Here is a 19,784-nt window from a genome sequence, read left to right as displayed (position 1 = left end):
CCAAGTAAGTCTGTAATTAAGACTCCATATGGGATATGGACAGGGCGTAAGCCAGCACTTTCACACCTTAGGGTCTGGGGGTGCCCGGTCTATGTCAAATGGTTAGTTACAGATAAACTTGGACCTAGATCTGACAAATGCATATTCATAGGGTATCCCAAAGAGATCAAAGGATATTTTTTCTACTATGCTGATGAACAAAAGGTGTTCGTCAGTCTTAAGACAATCTTTTTAGAAAAAGAGTTCCTTGGTGAAGGAATCGTTGCCTCTAAGGTTGAATTTGATGAAGTTTAACAGGTAGAAGGATCGACACTAATAGCTGAATCTGAGCCAGATTTGATCAGATCCGGAGCCCAATGTACCTGCACCATTAAGGCGATCTGATAGAGTACCGCGTCAGTCGGACAGATACTATGGTTTCTTGGTTCGGGACGGTGATCCCATCGAACTCGATAAGAACGATGAGGATCCGATCACCTAAATGGATGTAATGCAGAGACCTGATTTCGAGAAATGGCTTGAAGCCATGCAATCCGAAATGGAGTCTATGAAGGTCAACGATGTATGGACATTGGTTGACCTACCTGAAGGGGTTAAACCCATTGGGTGTAAATGGGTCTTTAAAAGGAAGAAGGGCGCAGAAGGAAAGGTGGAGACCTATAAAGTTCGTCTGGTTGCCAAGGGATATCGTCAATATTATGGTATTGACTATAACGAGACGTTCTCCCTTATGGCAATGCTCAAATCCATTCGGATAATGCTTGCAATAGCTGTCCATCTGGATTATGAGATCTGGCAGATGGATGTAAAGACAGCTTTCCTGAATGGAAAGCTGACTGAAGAGGTGTATATGATACAACCTGAGGGGTTTACATCCACAGATGAGTTTAAGGTGTGCAAGCTTCAGAGATCCATTTATGGATTGAAGCAAGCTTCTCGGAGTTGGAACATGTATTTTGATAAGGTGATCAAAACGTATGGCTTCGTTAAGAACGGAGAAGAGCCCTGCATCTATAAATGGGCAAATGGTCCAGTTGTGGTATTCTTTGTCTTGTACGTGGATGACATTCTCTTAATCGAGAATGACATCCCCGCACTACAGGGAATAAAAGTTTGGTTGTCATCGCAGTTCTGTATGAAGGACTTGGGTGAAGCATCCTACATCCTAGGGATGAAGATCTATAGGGATAGATCTAAAAGGATGCTTGGGTTATCTCAGTCCACGTACATAGACACTGTGCTGAAGAGGTTCAGCATGGAGAATTCCAAGAAGGGCTATCTACCGATAGGCTATGGAATTTCTCTCTAAGAAGGATTGTCCGACAACTCCTGAAGAGAGAGAGCGTATGAGTAGAGTCCCATATGCTTCGACCGTGGGATCTATCATGTACGCCATGACATGTACCAGGCCAGATGTGGCATACTCACTAGGAGTAGTGAGTAGATACCAATCTGATCCTGGAGAAAACCACTGAAAAGTGGTTAAAGCCATCCTTAAGTATTTGAGAAATACTAAGGACCAATGGTTGGTTTATGGCGAGTCAGATCTGAAACTTGTGGGGTTCACAGACTTCAGCTTTCAATCTGACCATGATGACAGCAGAAGCATGTCGGGTTATATCTTTACTCTGAATGGTGGAGCCATCTACTGGAAGAGTTCCAAGCAGCATACTGTGGCTGACTCTGTTTGTGAGGTGGAGTACATCGCAGCATCGGATGCCGCGAAGGAAGCTATATGGCTGAGAAAATTTATCATCGAGCTCGGAGTAGCACCTTCTCTCGATGGTCCGGTCCTGCTTTACTGCGATAGCACTGGTGCCATAGCTCAGACAAAGGAACCCAAAGCACACCAGCGGACGAAGCACATTTTGCGCCGCTTCCACCTGATCCGGGAGATCGTGGATCGAGATGTCGTTGACCTTCAGAAGATCGATGGAAAGGAGAACTTGGCTGACCCCTTCACTAAAGCCCTGACGATAAAGGAGTTCAACAACCACAAGTCGAAGATGGGTATTAGATACTGTGCGGAGTGGCTTTAGGACAACTGGGAGTTGTTGGAAAATGTCCCAAAAGTCAATCATGAACCTGTTGACGGTTGAGCAATCTTGTATTGTAATTGATTTGTTAATAAATAAAATATATTTTTGACATTTTCATCACAAGTTTTCGGCTTCTAATGAACTCCGTTGTTGTGATGAAGTCCTTAGGACTATTTAGGTTCGATAAGGAGAGGATTTATCGATTAGTCCTTAAAACTGTTCACGATCAAATGATAGGCTGTTAACAAGGATGACAGCTTCTATCGAGCATAGGTCGTTGTAGGCCATATGGATTGGTTGTCCTCCTAACCAAGGAGTGTGGAGACACTTGTATGGCATACAGGTGAGATGTAAGGGTACATTGTCATTGAACGTGACCAACTCCAGAGCATTCTACTGTCGAGAATGTCTCTGATGGGATATAGGTATAAGTGTCCCTTAGACCTGAGATCGCCTCAGTGACTTGTAAGCAACTCACTATGTTTTGGTATTGGACTAACTGAATTTCTAATTCAGTGATGGAAGGCTTCTGGGCACAGTCAAGTACTTGCGAAGTCAGAGTGTGATCAAGATGTGATTGACTACTCCAAGAGTTGGAGAAGAATGAGTCGCTGTATTTCAATTTAGCAAAATCTTGGCCAGGATAATCCATCAGATGGATTTGATATTTTGAAATACAACGTGGACAACCTGATCAGAGTTGACAGTTGAACTCTGAGGTGTCCTATAATTATTTTGGTCAAGGGGATGAATTATATGGAAACTATATCCGCATGGGTTCTAAGGATGTTGTTCTACACATTCGACCTATCCGGCCGTCGGGTACCATTACTAGATGGTCACTTCGATTGGTACAGAAATTTGTTTCTATGCTACCGGTTTAGGTTCGGACCTATGAGGTCACACACATTAGAGTTTATGATCCGATCGGATGGTTGATCAACGATTAAGAATCATTCTAAGGTTAAACGATCAATACGATTGATATTTAATCTAGTGCAAGTGTTGCAGGAGGATCGATTAGTAATTCGATTGCTAATTGGCTTAATTTGATTAAGCCAAAGGGCTGAGATTAAGTCTAATTAAATATGATTTAATTAGATTTGGTTTGGACTTAATTGGATCAAGTCCAATTGGTTTATTGGATAAGCCAAGTGCAAGGAAAAACTAGTCCTAGTTCAAAAGGATTTGGGTTTAATCTGATTAAATTAGGCTCTTAATTGGGTTAAGGCCTATTTTAATTAGGTTGATTTGGTTTTGGTTTGATTTGGTTTGAGAAACTAAATTTGAACAAGTCATAGATTGAATCCTAGTAAAATTAGGTTTCCACCTTGCGCCACCTTAGCCCCCCACGTCCACTCTCTTTTATCTAATGCCCACTCTCTCTTATTTTGTGCGACAAAACCCTCTCTTCCAGGTCTTCATGCACGTCCAAAACTTTCCTCTCTTTCTCCCTTACATGGAATGTGGTTGTGGATCAAGTCAAAATAGGAATTAGTTTGGATTTCAAATTCTATGAGATAGAGTTTTAGGAAACCAAAACTCTTTCCCTATGGCACTGATTTTATCTAGATTTTTTTTTGAGATTTTCGTGGCTTTTATGGCACATAATATGCGCCCTTTGCTGGTGGTCCACGGTAGAAAAAGGAGGGGACACCCAAGAGTTGGGCGCCCCTTGTCTTGCCTTGTTTGGATAATCTTTGACTAGGTATTTGACCTAGACAAGGACTCTTTATATCTCTCTATTTAAAATGAATTTATTTATAAAATTTTCGTGGAACACAGAGCATCGAGAGACCTTTGGGACGTCCAAAAATCAAGGAGAAAGAGTCTTGGGGCGTGGAGATCTAATAGACACAAGACTAGGTGTCTGGGTCAAAGCAAAGAGAAGAAGAAGAGGGTCTTTTTCTAGAGTTGTTGGGTTCATCTCTTCCCTTCCTCCATCTGTAAGTTTTCTGAGAGTGTCTCATCTATAACTCTTTCTCCTACTTTTTATCTTTGGAAGAGTCCAAATCAAGGAGGAGATATCTGATCGACCATCGAAGAAGGATCAGCGCAGTACTAGCATACTGTGCTGATTTCCTGGACCAGGACTTCTGATCGTGATTCGTGGGCTCGTGTGGACGACTCCTAGAGGTCGGATGCATATGCGGCTCGCAACATCATTCTCAAGTCCGGATCAGCAAAGTTAGAATGTTTAACTTGCAAGGTAATAGATCTGATCTATTATGTTTTATATACATTAGATATAGTATAGAAATATGTTGATATGATCAATATGTAGTTCTTGCTCTTTATATTTTAATTTCTGATTTAATGCCATATAATAATCATGTAATAAGATCTTAGATCTAGGGATTTTCTAGTTTTATAAGATAAATTTTGATTTATTTTAGTCTTCTGCTGTCTGATCTTGAAAAAGTTTCAAGATTTAATCCTGAAATCCTAGATCTGGTTCCTTCACAAGATTCTCTGTACTGGTACTGTATGGCGTACCAGTGCCGGATTGGTACGGTACGGTATTGGTATCATACCGTACCGACACATGGTACGCTTTGGCGTACCGATTCGATACTGGTACAAAATTTTTTTTTTTTTCATTTTTTTTGGATGTTCAAGTTAATAATTCATAAATACAATCCTAAAATTGCATTATATTGTATATTATTGATATATTTGGGTTCAATTTTGAGTTAGGTAGCGGTACTAAGACTCTTGATCCAAAATTTCAAATATATATTTATTTACATTATATTACAATTATATCATGTTAAAATTAAAGAAAAAATATATAATTAATAAAAATTAAAAATTTTGGTGTCATCGTGTAGATCTTCCAAAGATTTATCACATATAATTAAATCATACCAAAATCACAAAATTTTGACATGATTTTCTCTTTTTTTCATACTTCCTCATTCTTATCCTATTTTTAACAATAAAAATAAAAAAAAATAAAATATTTACTAAGAGAATAACACATTATCTTACCTTCGGCCAAAGATCAGCCTCTCCTCGAACTACTGCAATTTGACGGAGTTTTTCTCTTTTTTCTAATTTTTCGGAGGTCTCAACGGTTTCGTTGAGACCAAAGCACCTTTGGGAGTTCTCTGAGACTTCTCAGAGAACTCTAGGCACTGGGCTGCCACTTAAAAACAGCCCAGGCCCCACTCCCCTCACCCCCCCTCCCCACTTTTTCATGTGGGGTTGTCGGCACGGTTTGGTTCACGCCGAATTGGTACCGAACCGCTTCATACTGCTCAATTTTGGGCGGTATAGACTGTTCGATTCGGTGCAGTTCAGAGGGATTTTCCGAAAAAACCCTCCGAATCGAACCGACAGAGCACCGGTCCAGTTCGGTACGTCCCGTACTAGGCGGTTCGGTCCGGTATGGCGAACCCTGCCTGAATCAATGACCAGGAGGAAGGTGCAGATGCAGTAGCAGACAAGAGAGCAGTACTATCTGAGGCAAAGGATGCTACGAGAGGAGTTGAGGAAGAGGAAGCAGAAGACAGTTGAGCCGCCTGACGGAACAATTCCTCCAAGTCCGTTCGAAAAATCGTCGAAGTATTAGAAGCAACTTTATTGGTAGTAAGACCTTGTAGATGTGAGAGAGGCAGAGATCCAACAGTTGAAGGCATTATTGGAGTAGTATCAGCCATCAAATTAGTATGAAGGCAGGTAGTCAATGTGGTAGATTTGGTAGTCCAGAATCACCACATATAAGCAGGCATAGAAGGCACTTAAACTGATGGCAAGCTGTAGAACATATTTATGCAGCGAGCTGCAGACCGATCCTGATAGATTGGGAAAGGAGAAAGAAGTGATGCCTCCCTCTTAATGTCGCTTAGTAGAGGAAGTCCTGTCTAGATCAGCACAAAAAAAAGAGAAGAACAAGAAAGGAGAGGAAAGAGAGAGGAGAGGCTGATGTACTATTAGAGAAGGTGATAGGAGAAGAGATGGTGGTGGATTTTACCTAGAAAACCTTAGGCTCTGATACCATGTGAAGAATAATAGAAAGAGAAATGGAGAGAGATAGAGATAGGCTGTGTAAAGAAAATGATTGTATTCTTTCTCATGTTACAAGAGACTATATATAGAGCAAGAAAGGTCTAGATACAATGAACTATCTAGATACAATAAACCATATAATAGAGGTCTAGATACAATGAACTATATAATAGAGCTCTAGATACAATGAACTATAATAAGGAAAAGTCTAATTAGGAAAATACAGAAATGGAAGAACTATAAACACAAAGAAATAATAGGGAATAAGATTCTAACAGTTTCAGTGATTTTTTAAAAAGTGCTCTGCGAGAAAGCCAGCTCAAATGTCAAATAAGATAAATTATTAAAAATAGATGAAAAACTAATATGTTTGATTCCGATTCCTTTCTTTAAATGAACCAAACAGCAACAATGGTAATCATCTGCTCCGATTCTGATTCCGATCATGAACCAAACGTTTTGGAGGATATGGCCATTCCGATTCCCATTCCAATCCACTCTGATTCCGATACTGATTCTAATTCCGGTCGTGAACCAAGTACCCCCTTGGTGTGATTCTTAGGTCCTGGAGCAGTCCAATATTATCTTCTGTATTTGTTTTGTTTCGTTTGGCAATAACTTGTTTTTTGCTTTACTGTTTCTTTATTCCTTTTGCATCTATTTCCCCCCTTGTTTTCTTCCTTGTACTAATTCTAGATTATTTCTTTTGATATCTAAAGTTATATATGCACACATATCATCTCTTTGTATCCTTTTTTTTCATTGATTCGATTTCTACCCACTTGTTAAATCTTGGTTTCATAAGCTCTGGGTACGTTGCCACATCCATCATCAGTTTCATGTTGAAATTCCAACTTCTATAGCTAAGATTTATTTAAGACTGAGATCTGCAATCGAAATTCCAGCACATTTTAGATTTCAATCGTATCCTAAATCCTTCTAGATTGCCTTCCCTCTACCATCCTACATCAGTTTGGTATCTTTACTACTTTCTACTGCCTTCAGTTTTGCTTCTGTTCTTTATTTTCTGTGGCCCCTGTTGTTGTTAATGCTAACTAATCTGCAGTAGAATGATGCTAGACCCTCATAACCTACAGACCTAATGACACAGAAAGCTATTCCCTTGCCATTGTGCTACTGCTAGACATCTGTGGAAGGCAAACAACCTCCAGTCAGGGTCTATTTTCAGGTCAGATCAGGGATGTTATCACAAGAGACCTTGTTCTGGTTTTGCCGCAAGCCTAAAGAAAACAGCCTTCATTCAGAGCCTATGGTTAGTTCGTGCAAATCCTAACCTTGCTGCCCCGAACACCACTAGTTTCTTAGATGTGTAGTTCTATAGGATCAAATTTGCTGTTACCATTTTTGTTATTCTCCTTTAACCTACCAACAGACCCCCTCTTTCTAGCCAAAGTACAACTGATTTCTTTGCTGTATTTATGACCCTAAACTTGCTGCTAACCTGGAATTTCAGGCAATTTATAGTAAGGTTAGCCAAACCGGTATCAAAGGGGGTACCAGTCGGCGACCGGTTCAGCATGGTATGGATCCGTAGTCCGTACCATGCCATTCCAAGGTGATCGGCATAGAGAGAGTCAAAGAGGGAGGGGGAGATGGAGAAGGATAGAGAGGAAAAGAGAGAGTTAGAGGGAGGGAGAGGGAGAGGAATGGATGGAGAGAGGAGGGGAGGGGGAGAGGTCAAGAGAGAGGGCTCAAAAGCCCTTGTTGTTTTCATGGGGATGGAACCCTGGCCGTAGGCTTAGGGTGCTCGTGCGCGCGCATGCACAGAGAGAGAGAGGGGGGGGGGGGATGATGCTTACTAGTGATGTCGAGGGATGGGGAGAGGATGAGTGTTGAGTCTCGATGGGGCGTGCTTGAGCAGTTGCGAGTGTTGGATGGGGGGGGGGGGTTTCTTGAAACATCATGAGCCAAAGGGGGTGGGTGAGGCTTTTAAGCGAGCTCCCCTATCAAATTGAGCTGGGCTTTTTTCTTTTTTTTTTTTGGGGGGGGGGGTGAGGGAGAGGCGTTGTTAAGCGATCAGAGCTGGTTTGGTCTATTTATTGAGCTGACATGGTGAATCATTCCGGTTTTCCATCAGCTCTGTTCAGTATACCTAAAACTATGTAGTTTAGCGGGGTATTGGCGAACTTTGATTTATAGGTTTGCGTTGCTTCCTTAGACCCTATAGATTGAGATTCAAGATATTGATGTGTACCACCCTATATTGGATACCGCACAGGTACCGAACCAAGACTCAATATGGGTTGTGTACCAAGTCTTGGTAATGCCAAATTAGTCCCCATATTGGGTGTATCGATGGTGTATCAGTATGGTATCAATACAAGATCCGATATTGAGATGACATACCTTGCTATAGACACTTACCATCTAGACTGTCCCATATCAACCACCCTAACTAGTTGTTGTCCATATCCTTCCCTCAATATCAACCCTCCTCGCTTCCGGGAAAAGAAAAAGAAAAAAAGAAAAAGGATGAGTTAATATCATGAATTGAATAAGTCTAGCCATGCATGAGCCCTTCTATTTTAATCTTAATTGATAAATTTGCAAATTTTGAGATGACTTTACAGGACAGATTCTTGATCTTTTAGCTCCTTCTCATGGTCCATGCTAGAAATTTTAGGATTGCATTCTTAGCCACATCAAATGGTTTATATCCACACAAACAGAAAACTTCTATCCTCTGATTATCGGCAACTAATTTGCTGTTTTAACTTAGAGGCATGCCTCCTATTTATATTTATGAATTTCTTCTTGACTTTCTTACTGAATATAGCAATAAGTTCATGTATCTATGAGTTATTTATCATCTAACTGATTTGGAATGTCAATTTTTGTAATGACACCTCTTTTGTTCACCTAAAATTTTCTAATTGGGTTAAGTTGGCCTTTGACATTTGCAATCTTGTGTCGTATCTGAATTTACAAGCATTGATGCAGGAATCTATGGCCAGAGCTCATGGTTCACAGTGTGGATTTTGTACTCCTGGATTTGTAATGTCTATTTATGCGCTACTTAGATCTTGCAAAATGCCACCTAGTGAAGAGCAAATTGAAGAAAGCCTTGCTGGAAATTTGTGTCGCTGTACAGGTTATAGACCAATTATTGATGCCTTCCGTGTTTTTGCAAAACATGATGATTCCTTGTATACCAATTCATCATCCAGAAAATGCTCAAATGGTGAAACCATTTGCCCATCAAGTGGGAAACCATGCTCCTGTGGAAAAGACATAGTTAACAATGGTGAAAGTTCAATTGAAGTTTGTCACAAGCAGCGCATACCCTTTTCATATAATGAAATCGATGGAAGCTCATACAGTGAAAAAGAACTTATTTTCCCCCCAGAGCTTGTTTTAAGGAAGAAGATGCCTCTTAGCATGTGTGGGTTTGGTGGTTTCAAATGGTATCGTCCTCTAAGACTTCAGCATGTACTAGATTTGAAGTCTTGCTATCCAGAGGCAAAATTTGTGGTTGGTAACACTGAAGTAGGAATTGAAACAAAATTCAAAAATGCCCAGTATCAAGTTCTGATCTCTGTCACACATGTACCAGAGCTTAATGTATTGAGTGTGAAAGAAAATGGTTTGGAAATTGGTGCTTCTTTAAGATTGGCACAACTGCAACAAATTCTTGAAAGCGTGATAGCAGAACGTGATACTCATGAAACCTCATCATGCAGGGCCATTTTGGAGCAGCTGAAATGGTTTGCTGGAAAACAGATAAGGAATGTTGCTTCTATTGCTGGAAATATCTGCACTGCTAGTCCAATATCAGATTTAAATCCACTTTGGATGGCTTCAGGAGCAAAGTTTCAAATCATTGATTGCAAAGGAAATATTAGGACGGATCTTGCCAAAGATTTCTTTCTTGGTTACCGGAAAGTTAATCTGGCACACAATGAAATATTACTATCAATATTCTTACCGTGGACCAGACCTTATGAATTTGTGAAAGAATTTAAGCAAGCACACCGAAGAGAAGATGATATTGCACTTGTGAACGCTGGAATGCGTGCATTTCTCAAAGAAGATAATGGAAACTGGATAGTTTCTGATGTTTGTATTGTTTATGGTGGGGTTGCTCCGGTTTCTCTTATTGCCTCAAAAACTGAGCGTTTTCTTGTGGGAAAGAAATGGAATAAGAAGCTAATGCAGGATACTTTGCAAATATTGAAAGAAGATGTTCCTCTTGCAGAAGATGCACCAGGCGGGATGGTTGAATTTCGCAAATCCTTAACATTAAGTTTCTTTTTCAAATTTTTCTCATGGGTTACTCATAAAATGAATGAGAAGGGATCCTTTGTGGAGGGTTTGCACAAAACTGATCTATCGGCAATCCAACCTTATTCTAGGCAGTCTTCTGTTGGAAGTCAGTGTTATGAAATGACAAGACATGGAACAACTGTGGGCCTACCCATTGTTCATCTCTCATCAAAATTACAGGTATATCACTTAATTCTAGATCTTATTAATGTTGATATGACTGTCATTTCTTATTTTGCTGGCTGTCCTGTAAATATGAGTGTTCTGGTAATGATTCTATACTGTAGGTTGTCAACCATCCTATTCCTGTGCTTTCATATTCTTTGTAATTCTTATCATTTGATTGCCAAACATTAGCCACACTGCTAGCCATGCATGACAAATGCTTGAGATGGTGAGAGCTTTTCATGACTGTGAGTTATGGAGCAAAGAAAAATTTCACTTGCGACAGAAAGTTTTGGCTTCTTAGCTGAGATAATAATTCACATATTACTGAACACAATCTGTCAGGTCATGCAGCAGTACCTGAAAGAAATAATTGGAAAGAGAAGCCGTAAGGCATTAAAGATAGTGCCTACCCATCCTCTTTGAATACCCTTTTGAATGATGCCCTCGCAAGCTACTGATTTTGAGTAAACAAAGAGGTACAAAGTCCTCAATATTTGTCTGAAAAATAATCTGAATCTGGAAGAATGGTTTCAGGTGCAGGAAGGTTTGTAGATCCCCATACCAATACCATCCTGTTACAGTGACAGTATGCCCAATATGGGGGTTGGCTTGGTGTACTGACACTCAGTATGCCCTTGGTACTATGTACCAATTTGGTACTAATACAGTACGATATGCTGGATGCACACTGGTACCGACTGTTAAGGTGTACCATGGGTGTTGGAGTTGTAATGTATTTTCTAAACTATTTTCAAATTGACAAAAATTGGAGAAAGTTTAGTAGGTTGCAAAATACAATGATGACTTTGATTTATTCTTGGCTTAAGACATTATTATTATCTCTTCTTTTTAGAAAGCATGAGAGTTCAATATTTGGGTGCATAGTTTGATCTTAAAAACTGCCGGTGGTTTAATTTCTCCCTTATCATGATCCATTGATAAATTGAAAGACAAGGTTAGCTGAATCAATATCATGCCCCATACTGATCAGCTACCAATTTGGTATAGTATTGGTTTAGTATCATACCGACACATGGTACTGGTTGGCATGCTAATTTTGGATCGGGTGCCCTTTTTTTATTTTTTCATTTTTTGAAAAATAATGATGTTTTATGAATTTTTTGCTATTTAATGATATTTTATGAAGATTTTGAGTGATTTGAACATTAATTTGATGTTTGTGAGGTGTTTTGGTATTTTTTAATGCATTATTTCTTTTTTTGCATGTCTTTTGTTTATAAAATAACTATAATTTCAATGAATAATAAAAAAAGTACATTGTAAAGAAAATCAATAAAATACAAAATAGAAAGTTAAATTTAAAATTTAAATACATATCGACATCTAAAATCTCATGGAGTGATGATGTTTTTTGTAGATGTCAAGGTCGTCTTCGTGTGTAGAGGGCTCAACCCAATGCTCTATCCATATGACCCCCTCGCTCCTATAAGCTCGTCAAGTTGCCAGAACGTACGTGGTCCAAATAGTCCTTGTATGTGTTGTGGATAATTGTGTTGCTTTGGGATGAGTCATCTGTGCGATACTGCGGCTATAAAGTGACCCATTCAAATATGCTGGTGGGAAATTCTAACCATAAGATGCTTCAAGCTGCATAGAATAGTAGCTACTAGAGGATGACATGTTTGAAGCACCATATCTATAAGAAAATAGTCGGTACCATATCCATAGGATCCCGTATAGGATTCCGAATCTGGTACATCAAGGGATCCTATCTCACATGCTGTCATGTGCACCAACCTCATATCTTCCACGACGTTAAGGATCCTATCTCTTATGTGCAATCATATCCTTGTGGTCTCTCGATTGTGCACCCTATTTCCTAACCTACATGGCATGAGTGAATTGGCTCTCTGGCGATCGAATCCCATCGTGGGGCTGTGAGCCTTACGTGGTGGTTTGCCTTCTTCCCTGGCCCTTGGATGCATTGTCTCGGCCTGCATCCAGAAGTGTTGGCTAATCATCACTCCCTCCACGTGGCTTTCCTTAGTGCTGATCCCTGCATATTTGTTCTCCTATTTCTCAACACTAACAAACATCTGGTGCAGGCTCACCTTCCTCTCAAGAAGGCTATCCAGTGCAATATAATTAGTGCCAAATCATATAACACCTAGCCTCAATACTTCTCTAGCAGTGAACTTTCTCATCAAAGCAAAAACTCGTGTGTTATTGTAGATACATCTGGTGATAGACTAAGCTATCATCATGACTTGCCTAACCCTACTAATCTTTTCGATGTCCATAAGCATAAGGTCGATATACTGTGCGGTGCATGATGTTCAGAAAATGTGGGGCTGCCTCTCAATCAATAACTGACTAGCGACTCTATATTGTGGCTCATTGTTAGTGGCCACCCATACGATGTCTTGTTCTCCCATGTGATATATCATGTCTTCCATCAATTTCAGAATGTAGTGTGCATCGTGCACCTTATTTGAAGTATCAATTGATTTGTAGAAGAAGATCTTCATATCACAATAAGTTAGAAAGTTGATAATGCTTCGCCTACTACGACTTGTCTATCCATTACATATCACCATTAATCCATAGGTTCCCCACTTGCTCCGATATGAAGTTATCTAGTTCTTGAACTTGTCCTTGTTCTTAAGGAGCTCACCATAAATAACCTTAGATCTTGGACAAGGTTAAGTATGGGATCTCTACGATCAATGCCCAGTTTGGTACCATACTAGTGCAAAACTGTATAGATGCATGGTATGCTGTGGCATACTGATTCGAAACCGGCATGTCGTGTTTCTTTTTGTTGTTTCGACTTTCGATTTTTAAGGTTTGATGAAAAGTGGTCAATTTTTTTGATTTTTTGAATGATTTTAAGCAAGGTATGCTGAACTGGATACGGCCGGTGGTATGGTTCGGTACGGTTTGTTCGGTACGGTTTTATACCGTACCGAACCGACAAAGGCAAGCGGACCCGAATCGGAAGAAAAAAAAGAGAGAAAGAGAGAGAAATAGAGAGAGAGGAGGAAGAAAGAAAAAGAGGGAGGGGAAGGAGCCGGCAGGGGGAAGGAGCCGGCGGGGCCGCCAGACGGCCTCCGACTGGCCGTCGTGGCTGTCGGAGGGCGCAGTCCATGCGTGCGGCACCGCGGGCGTGAAACAGGGGCGTCGCCTCTGTTTCGCGAGTTTTTTTAAAAAACATAGTTTTAAGTGAAGCTGGCAAACTATTTGTCGGCTTCATGATTTTTGTTTTTTTTAAAAAATCTCTTAAGTCGGTAACTGAGTTACCAACTTCATGAGTTTAAAACAAAAAAAAAAAAAGAAAAATCGAAACAGACGATCGTCTGTTTTGAAAAAGGAGAAGGGGCTCCGCCCGCTCGACCGCCCTCAGGCCGTCGGTGTCGGCTCTCTGGCCACCGGGGGCCTCGCGACGGAGGCACTGTCCGTCCGATAGGTCCCTCCCCCCAAGCGCTCTCCCTCTCTTTCTCACTCTCTTGAAAGCCTTATCGGGCGATACGGAGCTTGGAAGCCCTCTGGCGGCCGCAGCTGGCCACCGTCGGTCTCCGACGGATCCCACCTCCCTCCCTCTCCTCCTCTCTCTCTTTCTCACTTTTTTCTTTTTTTCTTCCGTATCGTCGGTGTACCGACTTTACCGACTGAATTGTGCCGGTTCCCCATCGGTCCGGTACGATATGGGGTGTACCGGCCGGTTCGGCACGATATGGCAGTCCTTGATTTTAAGTCTAATTTGAATTTTTTTGATGTTGCTATCATCTCGATATATCCTAAATGATGCTTCTGGATGTTTTGGAGTGATTTTTTTGTATCATCATGGCATTGCACTGAAACAATACTATTTTTGGAGAGACAAATACTTGAAAAATCAATATCATTGGGTTTCCATTGCCAACCTTTTTGTTAGTGTCAGGCCAAAACCACAAAGTTAAAAAAAACGGCAGTGATCTTGGCTTTACATGCTAGGAGAAGCAACATAAAATATTCTAAAATCAGTTAGTGAGATACAAAACATAAAATGATATAATCAATTGCATATATTTAAAGTACAACATCATACTAACATCTAGAATCTCATCGAGTGGCTATGTCTCTCGTAGATATCCGGATCATTTGCATAATTAAGAGGCACATTAGCCCACTTCTCTAACCAAGTAGCTTTGTAATCCTATATGCTCATCCCATAAGATCTGCGCTTAGGTTATAACTAGTCTCGAATCTCTCATTGAAGCTCTGGCTTTGAGAGATGTCCTTTGGCTGATGATACAACTATGGAGGAGACCATTCAAATATGTCGATAGCAAAATCTGACCTGCAAGATGCTCTGGTTTATGTAGGATAGTAGCTAGTAGAAGATGATGCTTCTACGCACTATAACCATATTCGTATGGGTCCTAAGCTATCTGTGGTTGCGGATAATAGGATCCAGCATACAACTCAAAACCTGATATCAGTGGATTCTTCTCCACATGTGAGGTCATCTATAGCTATATCATGTCTTCAATGACCTCGAGGAGCTTGTCTCCTATATGCAATCATATCCTCATGCATTTTATCAGTTTGTGTACCAGTCTTTATTCTATTTGGCATGCACAAACTGGGACTCATAGGTAAATCAAAGACCACCTTTATGGTTGTCTCATAAATGGTGGTCTTGTCCTCTATCCCCTTGCCACTAGATCCATGATCATTGGAACTATCATTGTTGCTTTCCTTGGTCCTTGAATTTGAGTGAATTGACTCATCCACTCTCCTCATTAGGGTTGGAATTGTCTTTCCTTTTTCTTTCAGGCTACACCGAGCAATTGTCTGCTTTCCTTTCGCGTCCCTCTGTTTGGTTATGTTGGGAGGATAGATGTCATCCTTCTGATTGAGTTGATCGAGTAGTGTAATGGCCTTGTCAAGCAACTCTTGGTCATTTCTTTTGGAGGATGCCTTGGATGCGATTTGATGATCGGCTCCCTAATAATCCCTTTGGTTGCGGCTGATCAATTGGAAGGATCCATGGAATATTGCGATCTATCTATTGCTCTACATCCATCCTAGCCTCAGTGGCTACAAAAGTGGTTAGTCATAGAGGTGATCTTAGCTTATCAAGCTCCGGCTCCTACTGCTGATCGCAAACCATCTGATCATGGGATCATCCTCATCCTTACAAAAGCATTGTGGATCAGATTTGAGTACTTCAGCTCCACTTCCTCCTGAATGCACTTCAGTCTCAACCTCAGATTGTGGTAAACTTATACGAGATTGATGCCTTATTTCAGACGGTTCTCTGCTTGCTACTGATGAGGCTGAAGGTGGACCAGTTCCGCTCATAGCCACTTGAGGAGACCATTTGGGAGAGGATCCAGTTGGCTAGCTGCTTAAGATTTCTCCCCAACAAACCAAAATAAATCTGCCATTTAGCTAGAAATGTATTTTAAAAAATTATATATAAGATAGGATCACATTAGTAAGTATCTAACATCAAATTGATATCCAATATACTTGGATTCATACTTTTCTTACGACAACTACTGTGACTCGAAAGCTATCTGTGGCTTCCCTAAATATTTTTATCTGTGAAAATGATATGTGTGATAATATGTTGATTGAAAATAGAGTTAAGTTAACAAAAGCATGTAGCTTAAGTTAACTTATCTCTTATAGACATAGGGCCGCGACTTTTGGATCAGGCTCCATCTTGTATATCACATTACATATGATGCTTAGAAGTTTCTCGTCCATGTTAATCCCTGGTACAGTGTACTAGATTCTTGAGTTTGGGTAGTAAGGTGCAGATAGAGTTTGTATTGTTTTAATAAAATTGTACAAGTACAGTAATCAAATTTTTAATGTTCTTAACTTTTTGCTTACATGCTAGATTCAAGTCCCTACCCATCTAGTAGTTTTATTGTTGTTAAATGATGTTGATGTACTTGTAGGCATGCTTCGAATCTATCTCCTTGATTTGATTCTTTGCTCTCTCTATTATATAATATAGAAAGCCCATTTAGAGGTATCGCTGGCTATCTATAGCCCAAAGCACTATATATAACAACTTAATAGCCTTGACTGTCTTTTCTGCCTGTTGCTAGAATGTTTGCCTCATCGCTAAATTCTCCACATGACTCCCCTCAAGACCAGTCCTCACAAATCTGTTCTCTTGCCACTCAGTATTGACAAACATCTAATGGAGGCCGTCTTTCCTCTTAAGGAAGCTATCAAGTGCAATGTAAAAGCAAACTATGTTACACCTGATCCCAAGATCTCTTTCCCTGCATACCTTCTCATTAGTGATAGGATCCATGTGTGGTTATAAATAAATATGATGATGGATTGGGCTATCTCCATTGTCTGCTGCACCCTATGAATCTTTTCAATCTCCATCAATATGAGGTCAATACAATGTACAGCACATAAGATCTAGAAAATATATGGTTGCTACTCCATTAGGATCTCCTACATGCATGATATTTTTCTTCTACCTGATCGATCATCTCCTCCATCAATTTGAGGATGTATATGGCATCGTGTACCTGATTGGAATTATCAACTACTGAAAAAAGTCTTCGTGTCACAGTATATCCTTCTAATTCTTCTTTAGCATGGTATCAATCCTTTATTGCTTTGAATTCCTACTGAGGAAGGCATGTGGATCTAAATTATAGATGGTGCTTTTAGTGGAATTTTTTTGGAGGACTTCTTTTTGCTGCCAAAAGCCCCAAGTATAAATGCCATATGGCCACTACCTCTACTAATGGCATCCCCAAGGAAGTCCTCTTGAACTTTGGATATGCCTCGTTAGTCACAGAATAGGAGCCCGACTTGTAGTGTGATGGACCAAATCAAGCCATATGTCTGGCCACCTCATCTTGCTGCCATTGATCATCCAGGCTTGTCTGAATGGCAGCGTGGATCTGTACCTCATAATTTAAAGTAGAGGTGTTCTCTGACTTTCTAGAGTGATAGGAAGATTGCTCTATTGCTCGATGGTCGACCTCTATCTTCTTCTTGGCAACCCTCTTTTTTGCTGCTTTAAAATCAATGAAGTATTTCCTCATCAGCTGTCAGATCTCTTGTGGGTATTTTTGCTATAGATATGTCGGAATAGCCACTAGTTAGGTGCTGCTTCAACTTGGTTACCCATTCTTTGAACTATTTGTTGCATCGATTGCATCTCCAGTGGTACCAATTCGAGAGTATTTGCTCATAATACCAACCAATGTCATGTTTTGGATCTTTTTTCCTTAATGGATCTATTCTTGTAGGTTTATTAAGCACATTGATTTATTAATTACTTAAAAATAGTAAAGTTTTGTTATCATGAACAAATATATTTTCTATTTCAGAAAGTGATTTTGAATTATCTAATACATAGTACTAATTTTTCATATTTTTTGTATTATTTATACACTTATATTATTTTTTAATTAAAAAAATCAAATATCATAAATTCAGAAAAATATGTTTTGTTGCTTTAGAAAATACTTTTGAATTATCTAATATATAGTACTAATTTAGAAAATATTTCATAAATTCCTCTTTCTTGCCCTCTCTCCTCGACAGAGAGGGTGGGAAAGAGGAAGAAGGTGAAGGGTCCATCTGGAACCCTATTTCAATCGTTGGGAGGGCGGAGACCCTCCTTTGGCCCTTCGCACCTTCGGTAGTGTGCGCGGCCCTCCGACGACCCACCATCTTGCTTCCTCTCCCTTCCCCCTCTCTTTTCCTCTCTTTCCTTCTTCTCGTTCCCCTCCTTTGCTGGTTTCTCGTTTTGAATGCCAGAGCTGTCTCAATCCACCATTGACACGGCTTGAATGCCTCGAACCAGTTTGTTCGGGATGGTTCCACATTCCTTGCTAGGACCATAATAATTTTTTATAGAAAATGATTGTATTCACCAAAAAGTTTGCAAAAAGATAGCAAGGGCAAAGCTGGCCCTTTGGCTCAACTTAGCGCCTGACTTCATTGTAGCGCACCGGTAACCTGGTTTAGACCCATTTGGGCATTCTCTTGGGGAACCATTTGAGCACTCTATATTATTTATATATAGTCTACAGGGTAGTTAATGGAAAGCAGTTAGACTCTAAAGATCTATGTGATAGCTAGAACACTTAATTACTCATACCTATTGATGGCAGTGTTGGTCCAACCATGCCAAATTGGCTAGTTTGGGGCATGCCAAATTGGCTAGTTTGGGGCATGCCAAATTGGAAGATCATTACATTGACATGGTTTATCACTTCGTATTTTAATTCACTTCAAAGCCCTCAGTTTGCAGCCCCCTTGACTCTGAAATGAAGGCTTGAAGGTGAAGCTCCTTTGGGTCTCCCAACACCATTCTAAGCCCTCCTGGCTAGGTGAGCACCCTTCCCCCTGAAAAAGAAAAAGACTAACGAAGGTCGAAGCTCCTGCAGTGATGACATTCGAAGCCCTCCCGGCTAGGTAAGCCCCCCTCTCTCTCACTCTCCTAAGACTCTAGAAGTAGGAGAAACGAGTAGGGTGAAACCCTAACCCTAGCTCTTGAGGGCTTTTCGATTGGGGGTGTGGCTTCGATCCTCTCTCTCCGCCTCTTTCTCCTTCTTCCTCTCCCTCCCTCTCTTTCTTCCTCTCTGCCACCCCCCCTCTCTCTTCCTCCTTGTGGTTTTGGCACTCATGGTTTGGTACGATATAGACTGGTATTATATCGTATTGGTTGCCGATAGGCATGCTTGTCGGTACTGGTTCTGCTAACCTTGATTGATGGGTTTAAGTCCACTGACAAAGCACAACCAAATTCTCATTGTAGATATAGAGATAATATCTTGCCAATAGGTGTATGTGTTCATATTAGATGAGCAGTTTCTATGTTTCAAGTTTAAAAGATTATTCTGAATCTCTGATTTATAACATAGCAAATGAAAAGCTGATATAGATATTGCTTTTATTCTTGTTGATATTCTGATACTGCATTTGTATCCAGGTGACTGGTGGAGCTGAATATACTGATGATGTGGCAGTACCTCCGCATTGTCTGCATGCTGCTCTAGTGTTGAGTAAAAAGGCTCATGCACGCATTTTATCTATAGATGATTCACTTTCCAAGACTTCACCTGGTTTTGAAGGTCTTTTTCTTTCTAGAGACATCCCTGGAAGCAATAAAATTGGAGCAGCTGTTCATGATGAGGAACTTTTTGCCTCAGAAATTGTCACTTGTGTTGGTCAGGTATTCCATAATTTGTACTGTGTTAACTGCATGTAACTGTTCTAATTATTTGATTCAGAACTAATGGACAGGAGCAACCACAGCTATTTTTCACTTGTCTAAACCAT

At 40.3% G+C, this 19,784-nt stretch overlaps 1 protein-coding gene across 2 annotated transcripts in view; it reads left to right on the top strand.

Moving 5' to 3' along the window:
* Nucleotides 1-19,784, top strand: part of LOC105056188 (xanthine dehydrogenase) — a 94,282-nt gene that overhangs the window by 24,731 nt on the left and 49,767 nt on the right. For both annotated transcript variants that reach the window (XM_073248060.1, XM_010938299.4), the window contains exons 4-5: nt 9,012-10,514; nt 19,435-19,677. In XM_073248060.1, the coding sequence (XP_073104161.1) occupies nt 9,012-10,514; nt 19,435-19,677 (1,746 nt within the window). The remainder of the gene's footprint in view (nt 1-9,011; nt 10,515-19,434; nt 19,678-19,784) is intronic.

This window comes from Elaeis guineensis, chromosome 13 (genome assembly GCF_000442705.2).
Source record: "Elaeis guineensis isolate ETL-2024a chromosome 13, EG11, whole genome shotgun sequence".
In the NCBI taxonomy this organism is placed as follows: domain Eukaryota; kingdom Viridiplantae; phylum Streptophyta; class Magnoliopsida; order Arecales; family Arecaceae; genus Elaeis; species Elaeis guineensis.
Note: the sequence above shows the minus strand (reverse complement) of the source record. Positions and strands in the feature narration are given on the sequence as shown.